Here is a 21363-nt window from a genome sequence, read left to right as displayed (position 1 = left end):
AGGGGTAAGGTAGGATTTTAATAGAATACATCCTTCTTTTAAACATGCAGATATGTAAAAACCATTTTTACATACATGGCTTATATACAACTAGGCAGCTGGCCATAGTTTGCCAGACCCTGTGATTAAAGACAAGGAGAAAATGATTATTCATGTTCCTCACATGTTCTAATGAGGAAAGAGCAACCTCAAGTACAGAGGAAGGGAAGTAGGAAGGTATGGAAGGAAAGAGAAAGGGGAAAAAAACTCCAACTGACGACTCTTTAAAAGGGCGGCGCCTGTGGCTCAAAGGAGTAGGGCACTGGCCCCATACACCGGAGGTGGCAGGTTTAAACCCGTCCCAGCCAAAAACTGCAAAAAAAACACCTATTTTAAATAAAAGTTTAATTCAGAAAGAAAACAATGTTAAAAATGAAACACAACACAGATATGATTTAGTTTTGTTAGTCACAAGAGAAAACGGCTACATACTAAAAAATTGAAAATCTTGATGTGGCAGTACAGATAATTACGAATTTACAGATATTGGGGGGTTATCTGTGCCTCAGTGAATACTACACGCATGTTATTAAGAGCAATACCCTGAGTTGAAATGAATTCTGTAAGGGCTCTGACCCTTTCACTGCCTTCAGGCTAAACTCTATGATTTGCAGATATCTGACAGCATGGCATAAAATTCTAGAGAAATAAATGTAAATAAAATTGTTAGTACAAAGGTTTCAGTCGACTTTACTATGAAATAAACCAGTTTTGCATCCATTTATAAATTACTCTCAACATTCCTTTATGCCATTATAAATTTGTCCTACTTTGAATGTTTCATCGTTGATTGAAAAAAATCATACGTTCATCATAAATGAACATGTGTTCATTTTATGTCTATTTCAATGGAGTTACTTCACTTTTGTTTGTTGAAAGTAACAATGATATACAGAAAAAAATTACCTCCAAAAATTTCTGGGAGAACTTTCCAATCTTCAGTATCCCTGACACAAAAAGCACAAGACTATCCAGCCCATTTTATGCCAAGAGCATTTACTCTGGCCCGAGAAATCCAGGAGCAGCAGTGGAGGGCAAACCAGTGCTGCGGTCCAGGGGCTTCAAGCCAACAAGGTCTGGCTACCCCATCAATGCTTGGGGCAGGGGTGGGGCCTGGCCTTCTGCCTTTAAGGAGGCTCACAGGTAGCTGGAGGGAGCACCAGGATTAGTCCTGTTTCAGAGAATAAAGAACTGAGGCCTAAGAGATTACCCAAACCAACTGAAGCACCCAACTGGAGCACTTGGAAAAGCTGCTTCCTGCAGCCCTAGGAGTACCAATCCTCCACCTAACCCATCTTTTCTTTTTTTTTTTTTTGAGACAGAGTCTCAAGCTGTCACCCTGGGTAAATTCCTGCACTTAGCTCCACCCATACCCAAGCACAGATAACACAGACAAAGCTGTTGTCCCAGATTTATTAAAATATTACAGCACACAGAAGATAGATTCAAACAGTTCCACGTGGTGTTTTGAAATTCATCCCAACTGTAGGCTGAGTGACCTGGAGGTTGGACAGACTGCCAAAGTCCTGGAACAACAAAGCAGGATTCAGTGTGAGGGATCTTCAGTGAGGTCTTCCTACACAGCCCTAGTGCCACAACCAAGCTGTGGGTGTTGGCCTCTACCAGCTGGGGGAAGGCTAGCAGGAACCAGAAGAAATAGAGGGGGTTCTTCCTGGCCCTGGAGCTGTTAACATTCTCAAAGCATCTACTCAAGATCTGAGGGACTCCTCGCTTCCAGTGGCCAGCTACCAGGGCCCCTACATGCATCAACACCTCCCATTTTCTCTGGGGCAATCTTTCAACACACCCAACCACATGGTGCCCAACACAGTCCCCTGTGACTTTTACCCATCACACCATGATGTTTTACTCCTTATTTTCACAACCTCTTCATATCACTCTAAAAAAGGGTCTCTCAATCTTGCCACTATCAACATTCTAGGCTGGATATTGTTATAGTGGGTGGTTGTCTTGGGCAGTGTATAAAGTTTAGCAGAATGCCTGGCCTCTCCCTATCAGTTATCAGCAAGATTTGCCCCTAGCTATAATGACCAAAAATGTCTAGATATTGTCAAATGTACTCTATGGCAAAAATCTGTCCATTTGACAATATACAAGTGCCACTTCCTTTCCAGGTAAGAGTTATCACTAACCAACTGACATTTGTAAAGGGCCCAAATAGACAAGGCGCCAAGGAGAGTAGAGGTCAAGAGCAAGGCTGACCCAAGCAAGCTCAGGCTTGCCAGTGGGATTTTTTTTGGGGGGAGGGGGGGCAGTCTCACCTTGTTGCCCTCAGTAGAGTACTGTCATGTCATAGCTCACAGCAACCTCAAACTCTTGGGCCCAAGCAATCCTCTTGCCTCAGCCTCCTAAGTAGCTGGGACTACAGGCGCCCACCACACTGTATGGCTATTTTTAGACACAAGGTCCTACTCTTGTGAGCTTGGGCAATCCACCAGCCTCGGCCTCCCAGAGTGCTGGGATTATAGGCATAAGCCACTGTGCCCGGCCTAGAAAGTGGGATTTAAAGCCCAAGGGTTCACTGTGTACATGGAACTTAATGTCCTATTTGATCCTTAGAAACTCATTTTATACCTCAAATTAAAAAGATAAATTCACATCAGTGGTTATTTCAGGAGAAAAAACTCAAAGCAGGCTTTAACTGCACTAATGATGTTCTTCTGAAGCTAAGTGGAAGGTACATGGGAGTTCATTTTGTTCTTTACCGTCTTTTTGAAAATCCTAAATATTTAATGAGCAAAGGAAAGGAAAAATGAAGTTGCTCAAAATCACCAACAGTTTGCTGGACTTTGAAGCCCATGCTACTTCACCAAACAAGGGAAAAGGATTAAAATAAGCCACAGAAAAGAAGCATGTCGAAGTGGATTGATACCTGTGAACTATCTTAACAGTGCCTGGCACATTATGTGGAAATGAGACCACAGCTCTTTTTTGAAGGGTCACCGTATAGACAGAAAAGGAAAGAATTCTCCAAGGGAACGCAGGTTGCACAAACGGAGCCAAGGATAAAAGAAAGGCAATGTGAGCCAACCACAGAACTAGGAGAGAAAGCTATGGAAGAAGAGACCACCAGATTTAGGAATTACAATCTTGTACCACAAACTCCATGCATGCAGCTTTCAATAACCAGCTATACCCATTTTGAAAGCAGTGTAGTTTAGTGGTTACATATGCAGATAGGATTCCCAATCCTGTTATTTATAAATTATGTAACCTTGAAAGGGGTTAGTTACTATTATCGCAGATAATAGAAAACTACTGACGGTGCGTGACCCAAGGACATCTTACGTTTAGGATTTAGAAATCCACCAATCCACCACACTTACCAAAAGCTTCAGCATTTCCTTAGTGTCAGGATCTACTTCAATGATCTCCTGATCCAGGGCTGAGACCTAAAAGGAAAAGAGATAGACCCAAGTTATCAATTAATTAGTTCTCACTTCTGCTTCTTTTTTCCAGATTCTTAAATAAGCAGAAAGAAAAAATTATATAGGGGGTGGATCTCACAAAGCAAAGTGTCACCTACAGAAAGAGGCTCCAAAGACTTTTCCTCTGGTTTTACCTTCCCATACTCCCATTATTTACCTATTAAGTGTTCAGAAAAACCTTAAAACTAGGTTTCACGAATACTATGTTAGGGCAAATTACCAAACCAGGAGACATGATGACAGTCACCAAAAATTCACAAAGGTTTCTCATGTGAAAAATGGAACAGATTTATTTAAAAGGTCCCAGGAGAGCAGAATTGAGGTTAATAAACACATAGGCAGGTTATGGGGACCTGCACTGGTGAAAGGGTGTGTGGATAAAAGACCTCAGATTCAGTTGGGGTTCCTTTGGAAGGCAAGAACTCAGCGCGGCCTCAGGAATCTGCTGCTTTCTGCTCTAAGAAAGTTTACCTCAGGGACATAGTTGTCTCTCCTCTCTCTTTCTTCTTCCTGCAGCTTGATGGAGATGCCTCTCACTGGGCCCCTCTGGATCCTTTTCATCAGGTGTGTGACATAGCTACACAATGACACACCCAAAGACAACAGTGAGACCACACATCCACTCCTATGGGTCCCAGAACACTAGGTTACTAACCCCACGTCAGTGGGACGGAGAGGACCCCAGTCCAGAACACAAAGCTCCACTGACCTGGGCCTTCCTGCCCTCCTGGCCTCTCACTGTCAAACTCCCATTCGAGGTCACCAAACCCCAGACCCACCCTTCTTAGCTTTCTTTTTTTCTTTTTTGAGACAGAGCTCAAGCTGTCACCCTGGGTAAAGTGCTGGGCGTCACAGATCACAGCAACCTCCAACTCTTGGGCTCAAATGACCATCATTTTTTTTTTTTCTATTTTTAGTAGAGATGGGGTTCTCGCTCAGGCTGGTCTCGGACTCGTGAGCTCTAGCGATCCACTCGCCTCGGCTCTCCAGCACATCTGGCTACACGGCTTTCTATCCTTTTCCTTCAAGTGCAAATTCACAAAGCTTAGCACTTTAATCCGCTAGCTTTGGTGCACATCACGTCTAAATGTCCACATTCCAACTAACATTTTGAACAGTTTAAGTGCAACGAGAACGAACACCTATTTAAAACTGACATCCAAAAGCAACAGGGCTTCAAAGCAAGAGGTCTGGCGGCAGCCGCCTCCGGGAACCTGCACACGCGAGCCCTTAGCTCGTCTCCGGGGCACAGCGAGCCGTAGGGCAAAAAATGCGGGATCACGGGGGTTGGCGGGGACCCAACTCACCCGGCTATCTTGTTGCGGAGCTTCTTGCTGGGAATGATGGCGATCTCCTCGCACACGCGCTTGTTCGTGTGAAAGTCGTTGCCCAGACGTGTGTAGTACTTCTCTATGATGACCCGGGCCGCCTTCTTCACGGTTTTGGTGCGAACGCGGCCCTGCGGGTGGAGAAGAAAGGGTCACCCGGGAGCGGGCGGGACCTCCTGGGAAGGGTGAAGCGCCGGAGACCCGCGGCGACGGGCTCACAAGCTGGGCCAAGCCCGGGAGAGACCGGCCGGGCAGCGGCGGGCGCCGGGTCAATGAGGAAGCCAGGGACTCGCTTCGCACCCGCCCGGCCTTGGGTCTCCCCTCGAGGAATGGAGTGGCCACAGAAAGCAGCGGATGGAGTATGATTGAAGAGGATACAAGTCCTGGGCCATAACACCTACCATGTTGGCGGGTCCTCGGCAAAAGAGGAAACAGGAAGTACAAAAGAGACCTTTAAAGCGCAGGCCAGAGAGCCGCTTCCGCTCAGATAGGGACGCGGGCTAACGGAGCGCCTCACGGCGGCCCCTGGCGGCGTGGAGCGGAAGTGGAGGCAGGTGAATGTCAGCCTGCCCCTGTGGCTGGAGCCCCACGCGGGCTGCCTGCGCCTCCAGCCTATGACCGGGCCGCGGGTTTGATCGCTTGGGCCTAAGAGGGGTGCATCTTTTCCACGCACGCTAGGGAGAGAAGGCGAGGCTCCAGGTCCTAAGTAAAACTTAGAATGGGAGGCGACCTGGGGCCGTGGCAAAGCCAGGAGTCAGGGATGGCACCCACGCAGTCCGTGGGTCAGAGACTTGCCGCCCTTATCTGGCGGAGACACGGTGGGTGTCAGAGAGGTTTATTTCGTTTCTCCTGTCTTTGCCCAAACGTCGCCGTAACAGAGAAGCTCAGCTGCTGTCCCTTTAATGCTCCTAACGGTGACCAGCGAATGTCAAGCGGCGTGCTGTGGCTTTCTAGGGCTGAGCTCCTCGGCAATGGAGACTGTTTTGTTTAGCTAATTTCCGGTGCTCAGGCCACTGGCACACAACAGGCTTCAAACACTTGAGTGAAGAAGGGCCGGTTCACTTGCTCGTCGCCGCCCCGCTGCCTCCCAGCCTAGCCACACCTCCCCGTCGCCCCTCCCCCCACCCCCACCCCCCGACTTACGGACAGGTTAGGTGAGTTGAGACTTGGGCCCGGCCACCCCAGACCCTCCATAGGACCGGAGGCCTCATAAGAAGGCACGTGAGCAGACGGCAGACGAAGGGAAGCCTTAGCTCTAGACTAGGGGAGGAAGAGGGAGACCGAGGCGAGCAGACTGTCTCTGGAGAGAGGTGGGTGAGTTATTTGTGAGCTGCCGCTGAGGCTGCTGCTGGACAGGAATGAGAGGTCAGGCTGCCCATCCCCGGGAGGGAGCCCGCTGCCCGCTGAGCCAGCAGGACCTTCCCCCCCCCCCCCCCCCCCCCGCCCCGACCCTCAAAGCTTCTGTCTGCAGGGTCTCTCACTCGTCAGATTCAAATGGAGGCACCCAAAAGATCAGTTAAAAAAAACTCAGCAGCAGACCCTGTCACAGATCTAGGGGCTAGGAGAACAAGTCCCAAGTGACAGGCCTGAGAAGAGCAAAAAGCCTTCCTCATACAAAGAAACTGGGTGGTCAGCACAGGTGAGTCCAAGAGGCTGAGAAGCCTCTCAAGAAGAAACAAGCCAAAGCTTCCAGGAGAAGCTGAGAACAAGCCTCTGGGCTGGTCCCGGAGCAGCTGTGCCCAGTATCCTGTATTCCAGGGCCTGGAGGCTGGGCAGAGCCTCCAGAAGGTCACATGTGGAGGCTTTTGGAAGGTGGGCTGTAGTGCCATCTTCTAAAGTACATTTGGTGTTAGAAGTGACCAGAAAGTACTCACAGGGACAGGTCTCCTTTAACACCCCACCATTATTCCTGGCCTGGAATCCCATTGTAGAAAATTCAAGGAGAGAAGTTGTTAGTCGAAATCTTGTGAACCCCTTCACCCCCCCTTACTCCCAGACCTCAGACACACAAACAAAACCAGAACTCTGCTGCAACGTGTTTATTATGTGCCAAAAAAAACTACACCACAGCTTACTCCACACATCTGTAGGAGAGTGCAGTCTTGCCTGCATATGCTACAATGAGGTAGAGACTTCACACACAGCTTCACAAAACCCACAGAGTAGCTGGGATATGCAACAGTGCAACGTCAGCTCAGCAGGGGGGTGGGTTATGACACTGATTCTTTGGCACACAGCTTCCCTAAGAGGGGCAAGTGGTTTTCATTGTTTTTTTAAAAAAAAGAAAGAAAGGAAAAAGTCAAGTTTTCAGATTCCAGTAGCATTTCAGTCAACTACAACTGTTGTTTCATACATTCCTCAAACAAAAAGTACAGGGAAGGGTACTTGCCCCCTCTCAGAGAAAGGGCTCCTGTGAGCCTTCATCTGCCCCCACCAAAAGCAGCCCTTTTTTTTTTTTTAGCTCAGTTACAAAGGAAAAAAGTCCTGTGACTTTGTGATTAAAAACTTCTATCAACCCCCCTCACATAAGTGCAACTTAAGAAGGTGCAGTAAACCATTTTAAACTATATACAGCAGCCGCTCAAAATACCGTTTATCCGGTCCAGTTTCAAATAAAACAAGTTTTTTTCTTGGTTGCAAATACTTTCATTCGCAACTGTGAGAAACAGTGACCAGCAGTCCCCCAGACACAAATTTGCTATAATGTTAAAAGCTGCCAGGAAAGAAAAAAATCTCTTGTTCCAAACGACTTAAAAACTGTTTTAAGGAGTGTAAAAAGGAACCGGTAAAAACCCTCGAGCGTAAAATATGAAATATGATTTGGTTTAAATGAAGAGCAAAGTCTCCTTGTTTACAGTAAAAAACACCAGCTGAACACTCAGTTTATGCCGTTCAGGTGGGGGTTAAATAAATGGAAAGGCACTGTATGGCAACTGCAAGAATGAAACCAATGAGACCTGCACATCACCACCATCAGTATTGCAAGGAATGTAAAAAAGCGCTTTTAATAAATAAACCTAGGCATCCATGTCAATACCTTCTGGACATGTAGTTCTTTTTTTGCTTTTTCATCGGCAAAATGAGGAACTAAAATCTGGGAAAACTACAGAGTCGCTTGGAGGGTGAGCCAGGGGTCCTTGCCCTGGCAAACCTCCTGAAAACAAAACCCGACAAAACTCATTGTGCATTAATTAGTGCAGAAACAAAGACAGATTCAGCAAGTGCAAAGGTGACTACAATTTTCCCTTGTCCTTGGGAAGCCAGCTAGCTCCCTGGTTGCCAGTGGCAGTGTGGTGCAGGCTGCTGCCTGACCTGCCAGCTTTGGGCGCCACAGGCCACCAGGTAAGGCCAGCTCCTCTAGCTGGAATCTCGATTCTTCTGGTTCCGCATCAGGGGGCTGTGGTGGCGCAGGCCCTCCATGCTGTGCCGCCAGTGCCAGCAGCTCCGGCAGAAGTACTTGAAGCAGACCTGGGTGGGGCAACAAAAAGAGGATTGCCATGCCTGGGTCAGCGCCAGGTGCAGAGACCTGCATGAGTGGCTTTCTCTGCCCAGTAGCTTCTGTGGGGTTAGAAGAGATGGTTCCTGGGAGCCCTCTCATCCAAACACAGAAGTCTGACCAACCAGTACAAAACCCAGCACCTGCATTTGTGTGGGCACCCATAAACATGCTGGGCTCCTACTGTGCACAGAGACAGCCAGCTCCCCCATCCCTCCGACCACTACAGCTGCTCTCTTGTTCCTTGCCTTTCTTACCTCCTACACTAGCTTTATCACAGGGCTGTTACTGTGAGAGAGGATTTAAAGACACTGACTGCAGACTACTGCTAGGCAACATGCCTTCTTTCCACTGACAGAGGAGAGGTGACTGGGTATGTGCCTCAGTCTCAGTCCCCCTTCTTGCAAGCCACTAACCTAAGCAGTTATTCTGAAAGCAGAGGTCACTGTGAGATGTCAATCCATAAAAGCTCCTACTAGAGGCTGACCAGAGATACTTGTTCTCAAGCTTATCTAATAATCCAAACTTCAGACTCTCATGTGGGAGCCTCAGTTTACCTACCATCTACACAGAGACTCCAAACCTGAGCAACAGCATCACTGTGCATTTAAAAAAAAAAAGCCTCCACAATGCATGGCTGGACTGCTCCAGTCCTCAGAGGCCCTAAACTTCCCCTAATACTTACCAAAGTGTGATGAAGAGCAGCAACACTGACACCAACTGGCAACTAGTTAGAAACACGAATCTCACGCTTCACCCAAACCCATTGAAAACAGAATCTGCTTTAAATAAGATCCTCAGGTGATGTTTATGTACATTAAAGTTTGAGAAGCACTGCCCAGCACACCCATGCTCCACCACCTAGCAAACATCAAAGGAAAGCTGCTTCACTGCTAGGTGCCTGTTTCTTACATCTGTGGATATAGCCCAGGTGCAAATATCAAAGCAGTCCAGAGGTTCTGAGATAAAGAAGGGGCCCCTGAGTAGAAAAAGATCAGTCTAGAAGGCTCACAGGTATTGCTGACCACACCCACTCAGGTTTCTATCATCTACAAATACTCTTTGTCAACAGCAGCGACATACTACATGGCAACATCGCAGGCAAGGCTCCATTCAAAAAGCTTTCCCAAGAGTTTTTGTTCAAGTGTTTTTCCTTTTCTTTTTTTTTTTTGAGGCAGAGTCTTACTCTGTCTCCCTAGGTAGAGTGCTGTAGCAAGCTCACAGCAACCTTAAACTCCTGGGTTAGAGCCATCCTCTTATCTCAGCCTCCCAAGTAGCTGGGACTACAGGCGCCTGCTACCACACCCTGATAGTTTTTCTATTTTTAGTAGAGACAGGGTCTCACTCTTGCTCAGGCTGGTCTCCAACTCCTGTACTCAAACAATCCACCCACCTCAGCCTCCTGGAGTACTAGGATTACAGGCACAAGTCACCATTCCCAGCCCTGGGTGAAGCTTTCTATAAAACATTACTACTGCTTTCTATGATCTGAGACATCTAAAGTAACTGAAGACTCCAATATTCAGTGTCATGAACTTGGCATTATAATTTTTAATTGAAGGCAGGGATTTCACAGACATCTCACTGTCCAGGGGACTCACCTGATCTCGACAGAAGAAAGGACCAGGCTGAGAACTACAGATATGACACAAAGAATCTTCTAGGTAGGGGTCAATCTGAACCTGCACAAAAGTGAAATAGGAGGATGAAGTGGATCTTGCCCCCAGGAGGCCAGTGGGGCTAAAGAGAAGGGCTTATTATTGGGCACACTCAAGAGTATAGGATGTTCATCTGCAGATGCAGGCACAGAGCACAGAAAGGTGTTCTAGAGGACTCACACACTATGCACAGCCAGGCCAACTGCCTCAAGGTTCAAGCAACCACACATCTTACTGCCAGGCCTTCTCAGCAAACTATATGCCAGCCCTTTAACATTTAGCAATAGGTAAGTGTTCAAGTGTTCAGAACATTCAGGCGAGGTTGAATAATGGGAAGCCAGGATATTCGGTAATGCCAGACAGACTAGCACAGGTAGGGCAGGCACGCTGAGAGGTCAGCAGTCCCGTTCCCTACCTGCAGAGCCTGCAAGATCAGGCCCACACCCCTAACTCACACCCAATGCACACAGCCTCAATCTCACACCTGCCCAGGGCAATGACCCACACAAGCCCTTCTCCAGATATCCCAACCAACTCACCTTCTTGGTGAACTTCGTGGTTTTGATTTCCACAAAAGCAGCACTGACTGCTTTCAGGTAACTACGTTGGTTATTGAAAGTCACACGACCAGATCCTAGGGACAAGAGGTACAAGCTTATCACCTTCTAGCCAGATTCTCCCAAGGCTGTTCTCCAACATTTAGGAAACCCTGTTTCTATACCACTGCTGTGCAACAGAAATAAAATGGGAGCTACTTATATAACTAGAAACTTTCTGTTGGCCCCATTGGATTTTAATAACATATTTCATTTAACCCTGTGTGTCTAAAATGTTATTTCACATGCAGCACTAGCTGTTTTAAGCACTCAACAGCCACACTTAGCTGGTGGCTAACATATTAGTGCATTTTCAGATCATGAATTGGGGGAAGGATGTGCAGAACAAAATGGAGAGAAAAGAGACTCCTCTAATGTAGCAAAGCACAGGGAAGGAAGGTTAAAGGGTTCAGGGTGGAAACCAAGAGGTACACAGAACACGTCTTTGAAGGGCAGGCCCAGAAGAAAGACCCCTCCTGGCCTGGAGGTACTTTGGAGACCTAGCAGGAGAGCCCGAAGAAGCCCAATCTTGCCAAGAGCTGCCTCCGCCCCACAGCCCTGCACCCCTGTTGTTAACTGCAGCACAGCCCTGATGGGCACACAGGGATCCTCTTGACCAGATTCAGCACAGGGGGGCAGACTGAGCATTTGGAGGGTGGGTTAGCTGCATCTGGGTCAGAGAATTCGGGCTCTGCTCCACCTCCAAAGCCCAGCTCTGAGACTACTCTGCTGTGACTGGTGAGCTGACCTCCTTCCTCAGAAGGGTGGCTGATGAGGACCTAGGCCCACAAACTCCCCTGAGCTAGAGCAGCACAGACAATAACTATACTCTGCTGCCTGAGTTCCTTGGTGAGTCCTGCAGCCTGACCTGGTCTAAGACCTCAAACACCAGAACTTTTCTAGAACTTTTAACAAAGGAAATCAGGCAAGTTCAGGAAAGTGCAGCCTTTTAATGAAATAATACCTGTAGTCTGTCTCAAACTGATCTGGCAGTGAACTCAGAGTCCAACAAAGTTCTTGCCTTCCTCACCACCTATAGCCTCCCATCATGTCCCCGCACTGGAGGTGGAGGCAGTGGATCTGGTGCAGACAATGCTGGTGGTGCTTCTAGAAATGATTCTGTACTTCTGTCTGTGCTGCTGACCTGCACACCTGGGTTACGCCTCTCTCTCCCACTCCCGTAGGGAAGTATTACAATCCTGGAATACTCCCAGGGGTCACCAGCTTTCCCATACAAAAGCGGGATGCTTACCAATGGGATACTTGTGCTTATCTGTGTCAATCCCCGCATATACCACGCCTCCGAAGAGGTCATTCAAGATGGCTGCCAGGGCCTCGGCGTTGAGCATGCCATGCAGGGCGCCAACAAACACCGTCCTGCTGGGGTCTAGCCTCTGAGATGGGCTCCGGACAAAGTTGCTGTCAGCCAAGACCCAGGGGATCACCTGCACCTGAAAACCACCCAAAGGTAGATTAGCCCTGCAGAGTGCCCCAGACAGAGGCTCCTGTCAGCAAGGCACATACTCTGGAGCTACTCAAGCTGGGGCTGCTAAGGCCCATCCAGGTAAAGTGTTACTGACCTGTCTCAGGCTCCTAGGCAACCTGTAAAACACCTTTACTCCAACCCAACTAGAGCTGAGTTTTACTGAGTCCATCCATCTGGGAATGGTGGAAGTATTAAAATAGCACTCACTCATCCTGAAGAATAGGTAAAAAAGTACCCACTGTCATGCCCAGGAGTCCATCACTCTTTCACACTCTAACTGTGGGGTTCTAACAAAGGGCCATGGACACTTATCAACAGCATGATCTGGAGTCCACAAGAAAGGAAGGAGGTAGGCCAGGCGTGGTGGGTCATGCCTGTAATCCCAGCACTCCAAGAGAGCAAAACAGGTGGATCACTTGAGCCCGGGTGTTTGAGGTTGCTGTGAGCTGTGATGATGCCATAGCACTCTACTCAGGGGACAGAGTGAAACTGTCAAGAAAGAAGGAAAGAAGGAAGGAAGGAGAAAAGAAAGGAAGCACAGATAAATTAAAGATTAGGAGCCTGGAGGACAGAGAGGCTCCTCTGTCCTCTCCTCAGAGAGGCTTGCAGTACTTTTGTGAGATGGTTACTGCCCCAACCTAGGCCTTGGAGAACTATGGCAGGGGGAGTGGGGCTAAATGGAGAGACAGGGTAAAAAGCCATAAACAAGAGATCCCTGAGCTCTTGCAGAGCTGAGTAACACTAGGGTAGGAGCTGACCATGTTCTTCGGCTCTGAATCTCCTTAGCCTAAAAAAAAAAGATACTTGGTATTACAGGCAGAGGACTCCACAATGAAATGAGTTCACTGATGACCAGTAAGTATTTGGAAAGATTAATCTGTGAAGAATTAAGATCTTAAAAATGTCTTGAAGCAGGAAGAAATCTGATCCAGAAACCAACAAGGAGACAAAAGCAGCAGGTTAAAGGACAGGTGACTAAGACTTGGACACAACTGGTGGCAACAGGCACAGAACAGGCCAAGGCTTGGTGATTCTTCTGAAGTGTCTGCAGTGCTAATGGCATAAGCATGCTGGACAATCAAGGAAGAATCTGTTCTAATGGGGCCAGATCTACAGAACCTTGTGATAAGAAGGCCTGACAGAAGTTTTGGTGGGTGCCAATTTCACCAGAAGATGAAAAAGCTTATTTTACACACCGAAGAGTTTGGGACTATGGACATTCCAAAGGAGGGCCCCTGGAAGTTGGCACTCAGACAGCATAGGAGACTAGGGGAGTACATGAGGTCTAATGGTAGAGCAGAGCCACAAAGCGGATGATTATCTGAGATGGAAGATGTCAGGGAAGAGTCACACATGAAGGAAAGAGTCTGAGGTGGGGACCGCGGCCTACAGCCAGTGAATCAAAGATAGGTCCCTGGAAGGAGGGACTGGGGAGTAGAAAGGTGCCAGGCACTTCCCAGAGGAGGAGGAAGAAAGGCTCTATGCTATAGACAGGGCAGCCTCTGACTGTGAAGGGGTGAGGAGGAGGGAGCATGAGCATATCAACTAAGTTTTAGAATTAACACCCTGAGATAACCGGTGAGCTCCACACAGCAAGAAAGGTGAGAATGTAGGAAAGCTGTGGAGATGAACAGCCAGAAGATGAACTCTGCCCTGTCACTAAGACAGAACACAAACCAACACCAGGAAACAGCTATAAAACAAAGAGCCAGCTTTGTTACAAAGATTATTCTAAATCTAATGCAACCGGCTCAATAAAATAGGCATGCCCCCCAATACCCTAAAGATTTTGGCTTTTTGAGACAGGGTTTTGCTCTGTCATCCTGGCTACAGTGCCATGGTATCACCAGGCTCACAGCAACCTCCAACTACTAGGCTCAAACAAACCTCATCCCTCAGCCTCCCCAGCAGCTGGGACTACAGGCACATGTCTCTGCACCTGGTCAATTACTGTATTTTTTGTGGAGACAGGTCTTGAACTCCTGGCCTCAAGCAATCCTCCCTCCTCAAGCTCCCAGAGTGTTAGAATTACAGGTATGAGCCACTGAGCCTGGTCAGATTTTTTTAAAAATAGACTTTACTTTCAAAGCAGTTTTAGATTCACAATAAAACTGAGCATAAGAAACAAAGCTTGCCCACATGGCCCTTGCCCCCACACATGCACAGCCTCCCCCACTACCAATGTCTGGCACTGCAGTGGACCATTTGTTAAAACTGATGAGTCTGCACTGACATGTTACCACCACTCAAAATCCAAGCCTGACCTTAGGGTCCACTCTTGATACTTGTTTTATGTTCTGTGGGTCTGGACAAAGGTACAACAACATGCAATCACCATTACACAGGACAGCTTCACTGCCCTAGAAACCCTCTGGTGCTCTGCCTGCTTATGCCTTCTCACTAAACCCCTGGCAACGACGGATCTTTTTACTGAAATAGACATTTTAGGTTTCCCACTTTATAGGTAAGGAAATGAAGTTTTAGAGATACTATGTATTAGATATCTAGCCCCCAAATCACAAAAGTGATGTGCTCTAGAATTGGATTTTAAGAAACATCATTCTGATTTCTGAGATCAAAACTTGCTTTGACAAGTGGTTCTCAAACACTATCCTCTAGAACCACTTGGGGGGTGCTGGTTAAAGTGGCAATTTCTGAACTCCACTCAGACACTCGGTTTACATGGGATAAGGACCAAAAACCTGTAGTAAGGCTCCCAGGTGAGATAACTCCATGCTAGAAACCCATAATGCTAGGGACACACAAGGCTGATCCCAGAAAAGGTATAAGATGAAAAACTTACGTGCAGAAAACTACATAACTCATAAAGTCTTGAAAGGAGTGAAAGAGTGACACCCCCTCCCCAGTGGGTATGGACTGAAAGGAGTTCACCAGCACAGTCTACAAAGTCAGAAGGCAGAGCCTGAAGGCAGATCTAGGAAGAAAGGGCTGCAGAGTCTATCATTTAAGTAAAGAAAGCTGCTGCTCTCAATTTCATCTCTAAGATAAGTTTGAGTCTTGACTAGAAAAAGAACAGAATAAAGGCTAGAAATTACTTTGATCTTCTTAGGCAGGAGTGCGCATGTGTACATAGTAAGTATATATGTACACACACCCCCATTATGGCCTAAAATTGTTTTCTTTCTTCAGTCTAAGTGAGAGGATACTGTGGGATTTATCTGCCTCAGGAGGAATGATCCCTACCTACAGTATGCATATTCACCTACTCCAAGAAACCCAGTGACTCAGTTATGCCAATCACCTTCGTCTAGAAAGGATACTAGGCTAACTCACCTCCTTACAGCGCATCCTTCGGCTGGACATCTTAAAATAATATTCACTCAGGCCATCTGGGCTCAGTGGGTCATGAGAGCAAGCCTGAAGCAAGGCCCGGACAGACTTCTCTAGTTCGAAGACCAGATACACATACCCTATTCCCGAGGAGAGGAAAGACCACATTAACATTGCTTGGGGCTATTCCTCGGTCTAGGCTTTACAGCAGGCAGTTTCTTCCAAGAAAGGAAGCCTTGGGTAGAAGACACATTCTGCCATACCTCCCCCCGCCCCCCTGGACAGTCCTGTTGAATGGGAGCACTTGCTATGCTAGTTGCCCAGGCCAAGGAAGAGAGGTGCACACCATCTCTCCCATGCTGACCGGGAGGACTGACAAGCTGGGACACAGGACCCCACCATTACCACAGCTCTCTCCCAGAAACACAAAGCAAGCTGAGGTCAGCAAAGCCAGGCACTTCTTGAGGGTGGGAGGGATGGCAGGTACTGCTTTAAAAGCCTAGTTAAACCACAGATTCAGTTCAGTGAAGATGGGGCAGAGTGAAAATAGCACCTGCTCCTTTCTACTGGGAAGGGATCTCATTTCAGACCAGTAAGGAATCAAGATTCTTGGTCCTCTTTCCTGCCAACTCCAAAGGGATCTCAGAATTAGGTCGGGCAACAAGGTAACTCAGCAGGAAAAGCAGGCAAGGGAAAGCTCATTTTGAGAGGAGAGGCACTGCTAGGGTTCAGGTTTAGAGGGTATGTCCAAGGATGGGGTTTCAGAGGCAGCTCCCATGGCTGTGTAAGTTTGGACAGGTAGAACATTAGTTTGGAAGAAACAGAAGAATGTGCTCCTTTGAAGAAAAGTGCTGATGCTGAAAGGTCTGTGCCCTGAAGCACCCGCCACATTACCGGCATGCGTCTGTGACATTCCAGCACTCCTTGGTGCATTTATGTGCTAGGGAGGAGAAAAAAAGAGCTCCTACCATGTCTTTATTACCTTTAGGCATATTACCTTTGGGAGGACACCGGGGGTGCTTGCCATCCTTACCAGGCCACTCCACACTCAAAGAGCCAAAAACACGGAAGGTGTTAACCAATCCAGCTGCAAAGAGAGAGAGAGCAAAAGCTGAGGTGCCACCCTCTCCAGTGCAGACACAAGCACAGGGTCATCAGTGCTCTCCCCCCCAGCTGCCCCTCTGGTGAGTAACTCAGAATTGACTTCTGGTCTCAGGTGAGAAGTGTATGGACCAGACACAGAAGCAATACAGGAATCTATGAAATGCACTTCTCCCCTCAGCTGCCCCACCATACCCTGAGCTCAGGCAGAGATTCAGCCCCTGGTCATGCTCCTGAAAGATAGACCCCCACCTTCAACTCTTGAAGCAAGAAGTCATAGAGGTAGCTCACCTTCCGTAATATCCCAAGGAACGCCTCCTAGAAACACCTTGCAAGAGTATATGGGGTTCTTATAGTTCCGGGGAGGAAGCTGGCCACTCCAGGTACAGGTGGCTTCATTCACAGCTTTGGAAGAAGGCCAAGAGAGAAAGGGGGGGTGGGAGGAGGGTGTCAGACAATCAATAACACCACCACCCTTCTCCTGGGGTGACCTTGCTCAGAAATAATTGGACTACGATGTTAGCCCGGTTGTCTGGAAGAATAGCCATGACTATGCTGAAAAGCAAGAAACCTGTGTCTCACCAACTTACTTAGCCAAGTATGATAATCCTAATTCACTAATTCTGTCCCCACTAAAATCGAAAGGAATGCCTAACCAGATGTAAAAATGATCACACCCCAAGCTATTTTCGAACATACAACTGATAAGAGTAACTATATTGCAGTTGTATCTAGTTATTGCTTACAGTAGTAATTAAATTTACAATTACTAAAAAGCAAATAGAACAATTATGTATACAATATCCTACAGGCTTAGAGATACAAACAGACCTTCTCCTAATGTTCAAATAAGGAACATTCTATTCTTTTTCCTTGTCTTGGCTCTGAACTCAATCACAGAAGTTAGGACACTGCCAATAAAAACCACCACTAGCACCCAACAAGACAAATGCTTTCAGCATATGAATAGACTAGGCTCTCCTTGACATCAATACTATGAGATTAATGGATCTGCCCTCAACCCTTCAGCTTTCTATGTATGTTAAACTCAAAATTGTCCAAACCCACTGTGAAGTTTCTCTGACTCAAATCCACATTAAGAAACCTTTATTGCTATTGCTTTGTAGCTTTATTGCTACATGTTAGGAGCTATCTTCTGTTTAGCCTACCCCTCTTCTGCAGGCCTATTACTGGGGATCAATTCAGCCTTCTAACAGGCTTTAGTCTTGTCCCTGCTCAGGTCTGGAAATCTGTGGTTTTCCAGATAAGAGACTAACCTTAGTGGGAACTGACTAGGTCTTGCACATCTTACCCTCCCTTCAGCACTGAGAAAGATAGTCTTTAAAAAGAAACACCATTTTTATTCAGGACAAGTATATAGAAAGCCATTCCCTAAAAGGCATAGGCCCAAAGTGTTGCTATGACAAGAAATTGGGCATTGTCAATAATATCTTATGACAAAAACATAAGTTATTTATAATAGCCTCATCCAAGAGACATGGTAATGTCATTTCACAGAAAAACAATAGCAGCAGAAAAACACAAAGATGGGGTGATGAAACCATCAGCTGAGCGAGGCAGCAGCACCCTAAGGGAGACTGAAGCTCCCCAGCTCTGAGTAGAAAGACAAGACCTACTAAAGCCTCTGAAGCAAATGAGATGGAGACATGATCATTCACTCCATTACCAGTTCCAGGCCTCACACTAGCAGGTGAGGACATCTTCCTGACACACTCAAGACAATGACATGCAGCTCACTTACTTCCAAGCACTGATCTAAGATGAAAAACAGACTCAACATTAAGGGCTGTCTGGAAAGTACCCAGCCATGTGTGTCTCCTCTAGTTTTCATAGTGCGTGGCCAGATACTTTCCGGACAGCCCTTGTAGATGTTTAAGATAATTTAAATGACAGAATTTTTGACATCCTTTACCTTAGAGGTTGACAAGTGGACCACCCACCCCCTGGGTACCAATCAGAAAACCTGGGGGAAGAAAGCTCCAGCATGTGTCGTCTGACATGTCTTTGAATTAGAAAGGAAGGTAGATGAAATTCTGGGCATTATTTCCAGGGTTTCTCTGGAGGGTCACCCACTCATGAAAGACATAAGAGCAACACATACACAGTCTCCACAGAAGGGCACAAGTGAGAGATGGCTCCAACTGGACGCTGTGGCATAGCACTGTGCACCACACTGTCTGCCTCCATCCTTTCCACTCAGCCTCAACAAAGTTCCTGAGTTTGTTCCCAGTAGCATTTACTCCACAGAAAGAACATTCTTTGCAGATCTGGAGACTTCACTAAGCCTCTTTTAGACATTTCACCAGTGTGTGAACTGAGGTCACTTCCTCTGCTCCAAGAGGTCCCACACATGCTCAACCCCACTCACCTGCAGCTTGCCGATGCAGCCTGGCCTCTCTTTCTATGCTGAAGGGGTCTTTGGGGGCTTCAAGGAGGTCCCAGGATGGCCACACAGAAGCCCCTGGCCATCTCTTTGAGGCGCTGGTTGGGGAGGGAGTGATTGCAGCTAGAGCAGCTTGCTCTTGGTCCATCCGGGACCCAACCCCCATCTTTAAAGGGTCTCTTGGACCCCCTCCTGTCAAAGACAGGAAGGGTAGAGGAGGGGAAATGCGAAGGCTTGACTAGAGGAGAAAAAAGGAAGACAGAGGTTTTTAAAAGACAGCTTTGGTATAATCTAGTAATCACATTATAGAAATTATGAAAAATAACATTCATTCAGCATGGTATATTTTTAGACTTTCTTCCTATGAATTTTAAGATTAGTTTTAATTATACCATAATTCAAACAAATGCTCCTCTCCTCATTCAACATTTTTTTCCCATAATGCCAGTCTTCATAACCATTTTTTTTTCCTTTTATTAAGTCATATACACATAGATCATGAATACATTTATGCATTTGTGGGGTACAATGTGTTGATTTTTCATGCTATTTGGAGTGCTTACATCAAACTAGTCAACATAACTTTTACCTCATTTACTTAAATATTGTGTTAAGACATTTATGTTCTATCCTTGATAGATTTGACTTGTACCCTTCATAACCATTTTAAATGAATTTATTATGCTCTACTTAGGGAACAAGGTCATTTCACTGACCCATTCTCCTATTAAACATTTAGAAACTTCCCAAGTTTTCAGAATCATATATTTTTAGATGTAGCTTCTTTGTATTTTACTTTTCTTTGGTCAGTTTCCTAGAAGTAAAATGCCAAAAAAGCCTTCTATGAGGACTCTATGTTCTATCACATAATTATATGAGAACTGGAGTTTCACTACAAGATTGAGTCAAGACTTTAAATTCTAATTTAAGTGGGTAAAATGATAGTGCATTATATCAAAAACCCAAAAATAACTAGTTGACAGAATATTTTATGTCATTTCAAGTACTACCTGTACGTCCTCTTCCCCAGTTAACCCTTAAGGTGGAGGGATCATAGAAAGTTCTATAAACGAAACCCCCAAATAGCAGGAATGAGGTAAATTTCCAAGACTTAGTCTCATCTAACGTAACATAAACAGAACTATAAGCACCATATCTGATGCCATGTTACAGAAGAGTAAACTGTAGCCCAGAGAAGTAAAGGGGCCTGCTATGACTACCATTCTAGACATACATCCTAAACAAATAAAACCAATGTGCAGTGGGAACACTAATGCTAGCTCCTGTCTTCTCGGACAAGTTCACAGGAGACCATGACCCAGGCTGCCAGTCACTGGTGTGAAAGGAAAGAGGGTGGGGAAAAAAAGCCATTCTACTCACTGAACACTCAGCTCAGAGGATTTGGGAATAGAGAAGCAAGGCTCAGAAGACACCTGAAATTATATTTTTAGATAATTTCTCACTGCCTATCCCACAGGTTTGTTCTATTCTTTCTATGCTGTCCCCCTTCTATTCTGATCCCTTTGCTAACTCTACTTAGCATGAAGGCTACACGTCATACATGGCTATAGATAAGAGACATGAGATGCAAAAATTAATTCTGAGGCATTATTTCAGAGAGTGATCATGACCTCAGACTGAGAGCCAACAGTAAAGCAATACAGGAGCTAGTCAGACCAGTATTAAAATCCTAGCCTTGCTAATTACCATCAGAAGTTTTAAAATGATCTCCTAAAAATTTTCAGATAACATATATAAAAAGGTATAAAAATGATATCATTTAAAGGCTAAAGAAAGTACCCATGTAAGCTGAGAAACAGAACACTGTCAGGGCCTCCACATTTACTTTTGAAATTAGCTGCTTTACTAGTTACTTCACAGTCTTCAGTAAAGGTCCTGAATATAATCCTCAGTGAGTATTCAAAAGCACCCTCAGTTCTGCTGAGGATAAGAAACTCTGTATGTGCTCCTGATAATGGCATCTGCTGCACCTCTCCCTCCCTCTCCCAGCCTGCCTTCCAGTGGATAGGTACCCTACTCCAAGCTCTAAAACAGTTACTACACTCTCCTTTCCTTCAGACACACACAGGCAACTCCACCCTTAACATCCCCCTTACCAAATAAGTTACTTACAATCAAATCTGAAAGATGATCTGATCCAGAGCTGAAGCCACTAGTGTCCGAGTCAGAGGGGCTGCTAGATCGGGAATCCAGGATGGGCCGGGTGTCCAGGCGTGATCCTCTAACAGAGGGTGCTGGAAACTTGTCCAAGTCAGACCCAAGGGGATCCAGAGGCAGGAAGCTCAAAGGGGGTTTTCCTAGGACATTTCCCAGTGGGTTATGAAGCATGCTCAGTACTAGGACAAAAAAGAAAACCTCATGACTTCTCAGTTTTCTTTGCAGCCAACAGCCTTTCTTTTCTCCCACGACCACCCAACAAGATACACCAAAGGCAAGGTCATTGAAAGCAAGCCAGAAAAACAGTTAGAATATAATGAACAGAATACATCTCATC

At 46.3% G+C, this 21363-nt stretch overlaps 2 protein-coding genes across 3 annotated transcripts in view; both read right to left on the bottom strand.

The window, feature by feature from the left end:
* Window positions 1-1436: 1436 nt before the first annotated feature.
* On the bottom strand, window positions 1437-5307 carry RPS17 (ribosomal protein S17). The gene is made up of 5 exons (XM_012801906.1): window positions 5218-5307; window positions 4796-4947; window positions 3960-4065; window positions 3387-3452; window positions 1437-1565 (listed from the first exon to the last, which is right to left on the bottom strand). The coding sequence occupies exons 1-5, from the start codon at window positions 5218-5220 to the stop codon at window positions 1485-1487; spliced, it is 408 nt and encodes a 135-aa protein (XP_012657360.1). The 5' UTR covers window positions 5221-5307; the 3' UTR covers window positions 1437-1484.
* A 1533-nt stretch (window positions 5308-6840) lies between these two features.
* CPEB1 (cytoplasmic polyadenylation element binding protein 1) overlaps window positions 6841-21363 on the bottom strand; it is an 89615-nt gene continuing 75092 nt past the window's right edge. The window contains exons 3-11 of one of the 2 annotated variants that reach the window (XM_003784607.2): window positions 20982-21205; window positions 18834-19086; window positions 16736-16849; window positions 16341-16430; window positions 15347-15483; window positions 11819-12017; window positions 10510-10604; window positions 9914-9994; window positions 6841-8284 (exon numbers count right to left, since the gene is read on the bottom strand). In XM_003784607.2, the coding sequence (XP_003784655.1) occupies window positions 8174-8284; window positions 9914-9994; window positions 10510-10604; window positions 11819-12017; window positions 15347-15483; window positions 16341-16430; window positions 16736-16849; window positions 18834-19086; window positions 20982-21205 (1304 nt within the window). In that variant the 3' untranslated portion in view covers window positions 6841-8173. Of the gene's footprint in view, window positions 8285-9913; window positions 9995-10509; window positions 10605-11818; window positions 12018-15346; window positions 15484-16325; window positions 16431-16735; window positions 16850-18833; window positions 19087-20981; window positions 21206-21363 lie in introns of both variants that reach the window. The other variant, XM_012801905.2, reaches the window with a different exon arrangement.

Source organism: Otolemur garnettii, unplaced genomic scaffold (assembly GCF_000181295.1).
Source record: "Otolemur garnettii isolate 467f Iridium unplaced genomic scaffold, OtoGar3 scaffold00011, whole genome shotgun sequence".
NCBI lineage: Eukaryota > Metazoa > Chordata > Mammalia > Primates > Galagidae > Otolemur > Otolemur garnettii.
The sequence above is the reverse complement of the archived record's forward strand: the minus strand, read 5'-3'. Positions and strand labels throughout refer to the sequence as shown.

What these genes read in the sequence shown, in the direction of transcription:
- RPS17 (XM_012801906.1), bottom strand. An exon ending in CTCCGCAACAAGATAGCCGG is followed by an intron (nt 4,066 to 4,795) that starts GTGAGTTGGGTC and finishes GTCATTGTGTAG; the next exon opens with CTATGTCACACACCTGATGA. An exon ending in AGGAAATGCTGAAGCTTTTG is followed by an intron (nt 1,566 to 3,386) that starts GTAAGTGTGGTG and finishes TTGTTGTTCCAG; the next exon opens with GACTTTGGCAGTCTGTCCAA.